The sequence below is a fragment of the Trachymyrmex septentrionalis genome, unplaced genomic scaffold (assembly GCF_001594115.1).
Source record: "Trachymyrmex septentrionalis isolate Tsep2-gDNA-1 unplaced genomic scaffold, Tsep1.0 scaffold81, whole genome shotgun sequence".
Taxonomy (NCBI): domain Eukaryota; kingdom Metazoa; phylum Arthropoda; class Insecta; order Hymenoptera; family Formicidae; genus Trachymyrmex; species Trachymyrmex septentrionalis.
The window spans coordinates 1,597,297-1,608,276 of NW_017305997.1; the positions used below are offsets into that span (position 1 = coordinate 1,597,297).

The 10,980-nt window shown below is 34.2% G+C and overlaps 2 protein-coding genes across 6 annotated transcripts in view; one reads left to right on the forward strand and one right to left on the reverse strand.

The window, feature by feature from the left end:
• LOC108754881 (dipeptidase 1-like) overlaps positions 1-3,188 on the reverse strand; it is a 10,248-nt gene extending 7,060 nt beyond the window's left edge. Inside the window, exons 1-2 of one of the 4 annotated variants that reach the window (XM_018497528.1) lie at positions 2,816-2,901; positions 1,566-1,624 (exon numbers count right to left, since the gene is read on the reverse strand). In XM_018497528.1, coding sequence (XP_018353030.1) covers positions 1,566-1,624; positions 2,816-2,901 — 145 coding nt within the window. Of the gene's footprint in view, positions 1-1,565; positions 1,625-2,806; positions 2,902-2,978 lie in introns of those variants that run through there. The other 3 variants (XM_018497531.1, XM_018497530.1, XM_018497532.1) reach the window with 3 other exon arrangements.
• A 1,653-nt stretch (positions 3,189-4,841) lies between these two features.
• The window catches only part of LOC108754894, an 18,616-nt gene continuing 12,477 nt past the window's right edge, over positions 4,842-10,980 (forward strand). For both annotated transcript variants that reach the window (XM_018497552.1, XM_018497553.1), the window contains exons 1-3: positions 4,842-5,099; positions 6,340-6,792; positions 8,600-8,988. In XM_018497552.1, coding sequence (XP_018353054.1) covers positions 4,868-5,099; positions 6,340-6,792; positions 8,600-8,988 — 1,074 coding nt within the window. In that variant the 5' untranslated portion in view covers positions 4,842-4,867. The remainder of the gene's footprint in view (positions 5,100-6,339; positions 6,793-8,599; positions 8,989-10,980) is intronic.

Below are 10,980 nucleotides of genomic sequence, written 5' to 3' on the forward strand. Positions count from 1 at the left end.
CACACACACACACACACACACACACACACACACACACACACACACACACACACACACACACACACACACATATGATTCAATAATGGAGTGTTTATCTTTAGTCGTAATTCTTCATAGGGTATTCACTCGACGGGTGAATGATAAACACTTTTGATTCGTTTAGAGCACTTATGTTGGATAAGTGTTAGTTATTGACGCTATTGATAATACATGACATAGTCATAGGTTAGAATACGACCGTATAATTTAATGTTTGATAATTAGTGATATAACAATATAAATCCAAAAAGTATATATAATTTATGACAGATAATAATTCAAATAATATTAAGCATTTTTGGATTATCATATATAAGTTTATATAGCTTTTTGAATTGCTGTGTATAAGATAGTTCTAGTTTAACAAAAAGTAAGATTAAAAATTCAATATCAAAATATTAGCAATATAACAATTTGAAAAAATTTATATATATAATAATTTATAGTCATTGTCTTGTTGTAATAAATGTATATAATTTATGTTGGATAACTAAGAACTAAGAACTAAGCTAAGCACTTTTAGATTGTTATATATAGATTTTTTAAATGATTAAAAACTCTCAACTCCGAAGCAGTGAAATCTCAATCCCTTTTTTGGAGTATAATACCAGGAATGAAACTTCACTCCTTAGGAGTGAATCTCATTCCAAATTAGTAAATCTCATTTTAAAAAGAATAAAAATCTGTCACTCTTGAAAAAGATATTGTTACTCTTTTTTCAAGACAGGTTAAATTTTCGAGTGAGATTTCATTCTACGAGATTTAGAGAGTAAACAGAGTATGTATAAGAAAGGAGTAAAGAATTATTGTATATGTATATTATCAGAAATATACATATATTAAAGAAAAATTGTTAATAAAAATAGTCAGATAACAAAAAGTGTATAAAATCAGGTCATAAAACGTTTTTTACGTCTAAATGATGGCTTAAAGATGTCTTGTGTCATAATTTTAGACTTTGTGTTATTTGAAAACTTACTTATTATGTACTTATTATGAAACATTTAATAATTGTTTAAAATCTCGATCGAGCACTTTTGTCATGATCTTTGATAAACTTAGGCAAGATAAAATTGCAACAGCCAACTCAGCAAAATCATGCTTCTTATCTGTTGTGATAATTCTTTTTATATAATATCTTTTAATAAAATCATTAATTTTAAAATACCTTATATTTATTGCTATTTTGTCCCAGTTTGTAGATATCAAATAATTATTAAATGTTTCATGATAAGTACTTCTATTACATATGCCTAGATTTTTTTATATATTTCCGGTGCTATTTGTCAACGTAAAATGATTTTTTTAAAGAGAATGTGTCTGTGTGTAATTCTTCAAGAATTGTTAAATAAACTAAAAAAATTTAATCTTTATCAATAACATAATATTATTATTAAAATTCGAACAGCTCGTAAGAAATTGATCTTGATCTTTATTACTAGACGTGCATTACGATTATATGGATTTAAACATATCTTAGAGCAAATATAAGAAAATACAAGAAAACAATACAAGAAAAAATTTACCAGTTTGTCTGATGTTATCACGTTGTCCAACTGGAGAGACAAATCGAAGCCTGCTAAGACTTTATAGATATATACATATATAAACATATACACATATACACCTATCACTTATTACAATTTAGATTATCAATTATAATTATTGGAACAAACGTATCATAATTAAACGGATTTATTTGGACGGTACGGTAATAAAGTCTGTTTGTTTCAATTGTGTAAAAAATTAATAGCTCGAATTAATTGAGTTTTGGATACATCGACTCGACAATAAGAAGCGAGATAAGAAAATTTACAAATACTAACGTCAGTTGCATCGTCAGTTTATCGCATTATAGCATTAAGGTGGTTCTTTAGTAAAGTGCCGAAAATTTGGGGTGCCTCACCAGGGCCCACCCAAAATTACAAATATCTGCATAATTTGGACAAAATATTAAAATTGCATGTATATCTTAATAAAAATAGTATGAAACATACGATAGTAAATTAAGAGCTGCATCTTCATCGAATGGAAACAAGATAAGATTACGTTTACTTTCCGATGTTTACTTTTAAATTTATAGCAAGTTTAAATTTAGTGCAAGTTTATGCACGTAAATATCTTTCCAGAATGGTCGTTGACTATTATTCTTTTATGACCATTAAAATTGTAATTTTTAAAACTATTATAATCTCGTTTTTGAGAAAAATCTATGATAAAATTTGTATGCAGTTAGTCAAGAAATATCTACGAGCATCTATCATTAAGATTACATTGTCAACATTTTTCTCTCTTATTTCATCATTAACGTACCATAGAATTTTGCACACGTCAATTTTGGTATTTCGACTTTATTATATAAAAAAATTAGACATTTCTGTGGCAACTTGATTTACTAAAGGATCATCTTACAATTTCCAATGCATATTTTTACACTTTTTCACTTCAACGAAAGAGACGAGCGGAACCGCATAATTACATTACTTACAATTTCAAAACAAAATCCGCGAAGTTAAGTACTATTTTTAATATCAAAAATTATATACATAAGCGATAATTTTATTATAATTATTTTGTTTATTCTGTTATAGTTAATCGTTTCGTTACATCAAGATGAAATTTATAGATAGGCTAGAATGACGTAGTCAACTTTTAATTTACTGTGAAAATCGGTCTTCCAATATCTTTAATGTTATCACGCGTCATAATTTGTTATATCTGTTAAAATATGTTTATCGGACACTATGGATCGATATACGATAAGTACTAGATTCACCCATGCCGAACGTAGCGAAGAATTCTCCCGACGGTGACGAGATCAAGCTGTGTACTGTTGTGAGACGACATCGCCTTGAAACGCATTTAATGTGCGTTTCTACTGTACATACATACCTATGTACGGAGCGTTGATACATAATACATTAGTTTATAATAGGTACCTGCTACGTTTGATGTCTCGCTCTAGAAACGATAAAGCTCAGTTGCGTTTGATACTCCTACAGCAGCACGAAAATTATTTCTCGTTCTATCTCAAATTGTCACACTATAATCCCTCGGTACACGCTATTATAGACTTGATAATCATAAAATGCTGAAATTTTTAATTATGTAACAGACCTTTACACAGAATAAATGCGTGTGTTTTATTGATCGCCTCACGCAGACTGTCGTGAATTGTGCATGGATGACGGTCGTCGTCCGATATGTGATACGCTGCTAGTATTGAAATGATATAATATGTGTAACATAAACTATGTAGATTTTTAGTACTGGCAATGTATATCAGAAGAAGGTCAACGTCTTATGCAACTATCAGTTAGAATTTTTCCTAGCCATTCTAGATAAAATGTAATTTTCTATTTTAAAAAAGACTTTATTTTACACTTAAACAAAAATCGAATACATGCTAACGTGTAGAAATGTTATAATCGATGTAAGATACAACGATACGGTTTTTTTTTAATATTTGCAGTATACTCTTATGAAAAAATACACCAAACTGGCGTTGGTCTGAAATAACACTCAAATTAAATGTTAATCCTCAAGATGGAGGTTTATTTGGAAGTTAACACTCAATTTTTAAGTGTCATTTCGGACCGCTAATGCCTAGTTTAGTGTATTTTTTTGTAAGGGTAAATAAATTAAATTTATTGAGAAGATACATCGAAATTATTCTTGTGTGTATTTTTCATTTAAGTTATCATGTTGTTATAATCAAGCATATTTTTTTTTAGAAAAGTGCATATAATATTAAAAAGGCAAATATAACGTTATCTGCTATTCTTGTTCTGGTATTAAAATGCGAGATTTCTTTAAATTTTTATGAAAGTATTGCATATGTACAAAAATATAACATATAAGTTCATGATTTGTAAATTTTATACATTTATTATTATTTACTAATTGTAAGATTCATATCAAGCTATTAAAATAATTTATGGAAATATTACATGTGTCTTTAATAAGTAAAAGTTAAATAAAATCAACTAATTAAAAATAATTAAAATCGGTTAACAACCAGTGCTAAGATGTTGACGATATTCTTTTTCAAGCTATAATATAGAATAGAGTCGTTATAATCAGAGTCGTTATACAAGTATGAACAAGGATGATAACAAGTAAGCGAAATATCTACCTTATCGTGAAATGATAATTTGCTTCTGTATAAAGCCTAGAGATGTCATCGAGTGTGTTGTTTAGAATATGCTACTATCTGATTAGCTTAAAGACAGTCCTCTCACTTAGTTAATTTATAGTAAATCGTAATTAATTTTTATTCTTTTGTATATCTTAATAATTATTATAACATTATGTAATAAAATATAAAGTAAAGTTCTAATTACCTTCAATAAATCATAAAAAGTAGGCTATAAATGTGTATTTCAGAATACATAATACACGCAACTTCGTAGGAATGATTTTTTAATAATGTTGAAAGATAAGATGGCGGTAAATAAGTAAAACTTGAAGATAAATTTTTGTAATATATAAAATACATATTAAGTTTTAAATTAAATTTTTGCATTTTACGCTCGTTTATACGCAATATCGAAATAATTGGATCAAATGAGTATATTCCTCGAAATTTTTTCAAAGAGCAGTTTGCTTCAAGCGTAAAACAAAATAAGATTACAAGAGATTAGGGTCTCCAGCTTTAATACACTAGCTATGTAAAAATTTTCTTGGAATTGACACACATTTTGCATACAATTTACTGCATGCACTTTTTTAGGGTCAACTAATATAGATAGAAAAAATCGCGCGAAGTTTGCCGCACGAAAAGTGGAAATCCATCAAGATTAAATATCATAATGCCTAAACACGCTTTATGGCGTGTATATTAACTTCTAAAGCGCCAGGTGAAGATTTCGCAGCAATGTCGGAATATTCCTTGGACTCTTTAGAAAGCGTTGAGGATGTGTGTGATTCCTTGGAGAAATATAACTCGGTCAATAGTGATAATGACGATAACCTAGGAACAATCAAATCCGATGACAGATCCAGCAAGAATACTTTATTTCAATTGAATTCTACATTAACAACGTTATCTCAGATTAAAGGTATCAAAAAGCGATGTACTAAATTTAATCTTAGAAAATAAAGTTTAAAAAAAAGTTTAATAATAATAAAACAAAAATTTCTAAAATAGTTTCGAGTAAAAAATTTGCTTCTTTGAAGAAAACAATGTATTTAAAAAAAAAATCAATAAACTAAATCAATTCTGCCTCGTCAAGTTAAAAGAAAAGTCGCGAATTAAAAGGCAAAAGAATAGCTTATGATATATAATGTTGATATTTATAAAAAAATAATGTGAGATTTGGTTGAATATCTCTTCAAGAGATCTGTGGAAGGTAATGCTCCGGGATTAAAATCCTATATTATCGTATTACATTGGAAACAGCTCTCGTTTTCTCCTCGTTAACGGGAGATAATTGCGCGCGGGAACGTGTATACGTGGCGCGTAAACAATAAAAAAGACGAGGACAGCAGCAACGAGAGACGATCCGCGTAATGCGATTCGCCGTAATCCGGAAAGTCGTAGCTTTCGTTGACGGACGTAGCAGATAAAGCGCGTTAATTAATTAATGATTAGCGCACAGTACCACCAATATGACGGTGGTCGTCGGGAAGTCGATTGAAAGTTCGATGGCAGTCTGAGAGCTCGAGGACTGAGCGCAAAACCGAAGGCGATCGATCGCCTCGTTAACGACAGTACCAATTATATAATATAAAACGTAATATCTGTGGTTGATTCCCCTCCTCTCACTTGGTCGTTCGCGGTAATGTAAAACTCCGCGGGATAATTAAAACGACGGACAAAGTTAGGTGGGATAAAGTAGCGCGCGCGAGAGAGAGAGAGAGAGAGAGAGAGAGAGAGAGAGAGATAACGTGAATGGCAAGGAAATCCGCTATTGATTCTAACGGGAAAAATGCAGGAGGGGGTGAGAGAATAATGGAATTTTATTATATTCCGGGCGAAAAATATATCGGAAACGATAAACGGTAGAACGTTGAAGAGAGAAGAGTTGTGTTAGGAGAAGGAGATACATTTTGTACCGCGTACGTTTTACTATATGTCGCCGTATAAGTTAACAGAATTATAATACAAAATGGGCGCAAACGCGGATGTTGATGAGTGGAAAAATTACACGAGTACAAATTGCGTTACGTTAATTGTAAAATGTTTAGAAGAGCATCTGTGTTTCGCGATGATATGGGTTTATTCAGTTTTTATGCAAATACAGCTTCGCCGTGGAAGAGAGCGCATTCTAATCACGCATTCTCTCGACAATCTTTTAGACAATATGACGGAGGCCAACTGCACCGTACGTGAGGACAGATGCAAGGGAACAACCGGCGTAAGGAATTCGATAATTACGAGCGGAAGAGGATTCGCCCGACGACAACAGGAATGCCGTGCGACTTGGGAAGAACCGTGGCTTTGCATAAGAAAGAGGAACGACTTCGGGGAACGGCGTTCAGGAGAAGGCGACGAGAACCGTCGTCGTTGTCGTCGTACGTCAAGACCGACGACGATGGCAACGACGACAACGACGACGACGACGACGACGACGACGACGACAGGAGTAGAGCGATGTTCCCTGGGGGCGCGAAATTCTTCGTCAAAATGCAGTCTGCGCGACAACGGGGGTGGTATGAGAGTCGACAAAAAACTCGGCAACGTTCTCATACCATGGATCCGGGGACCGGCCAGGACTACCTCGTATCTAGAGCTTTATCGGCGTAGATTCAGTTAGTGTCTAACGAGATCCTTCTTTGGAACATACGCGGAACAGTGTCGAAACGTGTTGAAACGGCGTCGCGCCCGTCGTCGACGGTGGATCTTGATAAAAAAGACGAGGCAAAGCGGTGCAATTTTCCCCCGAGGACGTTTACTTTCTTTCGTGATTAGAAGTCGGGTGCGTTCTGCGTCGTGAGAGAGATTGGGCGAAAGGGACAATCAGATTCCCACGGACGAATCTTGCCAAGCAGGTTGACGTTGTCGTTTCGTTTCTTAAAGAAATTTCTTGGAGACATTTTTAAATTGCAAAGGTAACAGGCCAACGAAATTCTAGGCTCCGTGTTACCTACGTTTCCCGTTTTGATCCGGTATGAGGAAAGCATGGCGACAAATGTACCAATTTTAGAGTCCAATTTTCATGAATACAAAAGTTAAAATTATCATTTCAAATACAATGCAAAAAATGGTCTGTTTCTCTTCTGTGAACTTTTAAATTGAAGTAAGCTTTTTAGCTGAATTAATTTCCCGCTCAGAGAAACTATTGACATTGAATTATAAATGTGAATGTGCGAGTTGTCTCTCTCTCTCTCTCTCTCTCTCTCTCTCTCTCTCTATCTTTTGGAAAGAAAAAGTTTTTATTTGCGTAATTTATGGGGATCTCATGTAAATTTGTCAGAATTTTGTTCTCCGTTGCGCACATGAGAATCACGACTATTCGCTAATATACTGTCATTTACCCCATGTCCAAGCGACACGGTAGGGTTGGAAATACTAAATCACACATTTGAGTTTTATTCAAACACGTTATTGTAAGGCATGGAGTTTTATTTTGCGAGATGCTCGCCGCGATGGGAGACTTTACCGCGGCGCGATGCAGGCACAGCTACCACAGTTTCTACATATTACGGTAAAGTTGCACGATGAAAAAAGTTATATTTTTGCGAAAGGGGATTAAGCGTCCGCTTCCTGTAAAATATCTGAAACTTTCGCCAGAAATACTGTAATCGCTTTACGTTTTTTTCTGCGATGCACAGGTCTGTCTCCTAATTGTGAAAGTAAACTAATTTTTCGCACGGGAAAGGACGACAGGATCTATAATTATAAAAAAAAAATATATTTTTTTGATACTTAATTATTTTAAATAACTTTTATTACTAACAGATATATTCATCGTCTCTCATCTCATGTTCAGAAAAATAGAAAATAATAAAATTAACACATTATGTTATTCTAAACTTTCTTTCTCAAATAAAACAAATTAAATTAGAGTAATCTAAAATACTTTTGGCCAACGTTAAATTGGTAATTACATATCATATTTATAAATATTTATATTTATATTATTTGTATTTATATTAATAAATATTTTGCTCATTTACCAATTTAATACATTTTTTTTTTTAAAGAAAGAGGAAGAGTTTTCCAGACAATAAGTAAAAAATATGATAGTATCTTGTCCTCTAGCTTCTAAAAATCCTGTCATCCTATAGAAGTACGACGTGCGAAACTTTTCAAGCGCCATTCTCTTCAACGAAGAACCGGCGCTGCCTCGAGAAGTCGACAGCGTCATTTTTCACGTCGCTGTCCTCCACTTTTCACGTCACTTTTCCTTTCCACGCGGAATTCGTTCTCTTGACTTTGCCGATAGGTCGTAGTTCATGATTAAACTAATTGAGGCATCTGGTGCGTAAGACCGTTTCTGTGCGATGACAAGCGACAATTGTTTGCTCTGCTCTTCGTCACGATCGTCAGGGCTAATTTCGCGTCGCCAACGGGAAGTTAGGGTGGCCACGCTCCTTTTTTTTCTTGTTTTCTTAGACGTCCCGAAGTACCCGCGTATCCAGTCCCCAGAGGGTTCCACCCTGTCGATTTGTGGCGACAGTCAGCTCGAGGAGCTCAGCTTGGATGAGGGTTGCTCGTCCCTTCCGGGCACCTCGAGGGATGACGGCAGCGAGCTTAGCTTCTATCGTCGCTTTGTCGAAGATCACGCCGTTCGTGTGACGTGCCCTAGAAGATCTTGCGAAGTATTACGTCAAGGAATAACTTCAAATACCGTCTCTCTGGAAGAGCAATGCGAACGTAGCGTGTCGGATAGCAAGCTGAAGAAGCCGACGTATCGTCCGTATACTATCGAGGAGTATAGGAGCTTATCGGTGCCGAGACCTGATCGATCTCTGGGTCCTGACAAAGATGACGTGCAGGCAAAGGTGTGTTCTTGCGACAAATAGATAATAATATAATTTAACGTTACTATACTGGGTGCATTCAGAACGACAACCGTTTACTATAAGCGCTCAGTGAGCTCTTTCGTTCGATTGATCTATATTTCTAGGCTCTAATGGATTATGCCAATCAAATGAAAGAGCTGACTAAGCGCTCAGTGAGCGGTTGCCATTCTAAATGCACACACAAAAAAATGTACTAAATTAATAAATTAATAAATTATTTGTTTGAATAGTGTCAACTAAATATTTACTAAACATAAAGATCTATTTATTTGATATAAATTCATTAATTTATATATAAATATTTATTAAAATATTTATTAAAATTTAGTATATTTTTACAGAGGTCTGTAAAAAAAGAACTCTGTATTAGTGATATAGTAAAAATGGTTTCAGACAAATTGTTTGAAAGTGTAATATTTTTTAGTTTCTTTGTAGTTTATAGTAAAGGATTCTTTAGATACAAATCTGAAAATAATTTTGTTGGATCATCAAAATAATTGCGTAAGGGCCAGTTCCTCCATATCTTCGGATAAATTATGTAACAATTTATCTAATGGACAAAAGAGCAAAAGAGTAAGAGCGTAAGAGAGTAAGAGAGTTAAAGAGTGAGCTGAAATTTATCGAAAGGTAGAACAACCCAGCCTAAGACGCTCAAGCTGGTTTCTAGAACGTCAAAACTTTTCGCAGCATTATTCATCATGCTTAGACGTCCTATATAATTATTTTGATAGTCCAATAAAATAATTAATTTCAAATCTATAGATATGTAGTTAAATTTTTAAGTATTTCAGCAAAACCGGCCTTTAAAAACTTTTCTCTCACCTTCTGAGATTAGATATTAATTTGAGCGATAGAAACAAAAAGAAATAGTGCAAAATAGTAAATTATGCTCAACAAAGTAAATAAGGTCTAATAATTTAATAAAAAAGATATTGGGTCGTCCGGAAAGTTCGTGCGTATTTTCCGGACGACCCAATACAATTTTAGTAATATATAAAAGTATTGCTAAAATATCGCTTTTTGTGATTGCTATGTAAAACATAGAATAGAAAACAAAAGCATATATTTTGTTGTACATTTATAAGTTATAAGTTTTAACGCATTTAGTTAGTGATCAAATTTGTTGAAGCAAGATTCGTAGGTGTGGCACGCAATTTTCATTTCCGAAAACTTATCCGTCGTCCGCACGTTCGATGAAAGTTACTGGGACAAGGAAAGTTTCCTCCCTTCGATAAATTCACATTTTCTATATTGCTCTCTCTTGATAATGAGTATAAAAGTATTTTATATTACTCAGGAACGTCATTAAAAGTTGGCGTGCCGAGTTCGCTTGTGCTTTTATCGCGAGAATTTATCTTTGCCCCGTTTCTTTTATCCTTATCCTTTTATCTCGCTAGATGTTTATTGCTGCGTCTTCCCCGTTGGTGTCCTCGATGTGAGGTAATTACGTTACGGACTGGATCGCACCGAGAGTACGTACGTTAATAAACAATGTTCTCTTGGCCCGACGAAGTTACACAGTTACGGCGCAGGAACGTAACGCTGGGATTCGATTAATGCGGTAATTCGATTAATTCTTCAGCATCGTCGATGCTTATCGTAGCAGCTGATGCAGCTCGTAGTAGGTCATCTCAGTTGTACCATTTTGCAGTCGCACACAGCACAGCATGAATAAACAGTTTTCGATAATAAAATATAGAGCAAAGTGACCGTTTCGAATACCGGTATATGTACGGCGAGAGAAAATTCGATATCGTATCTGACGAAATAATCCAAAAATATGGACATGGAGAACTTTTTGGCACGGAGTAGAGAGGGCTCGATTCGCGAAATGGGAACTTTTACCGTGCGATTTTATTTCATGTCGAGCTGGCGTTGTCGATAAGTTGCCACAGTCGGGAAAAGCTTTCCTCGCCGGAAAAGCTCGAAACGAAGGAAACTCCGAGTCGTATTGCGAGGACCCTACGATAC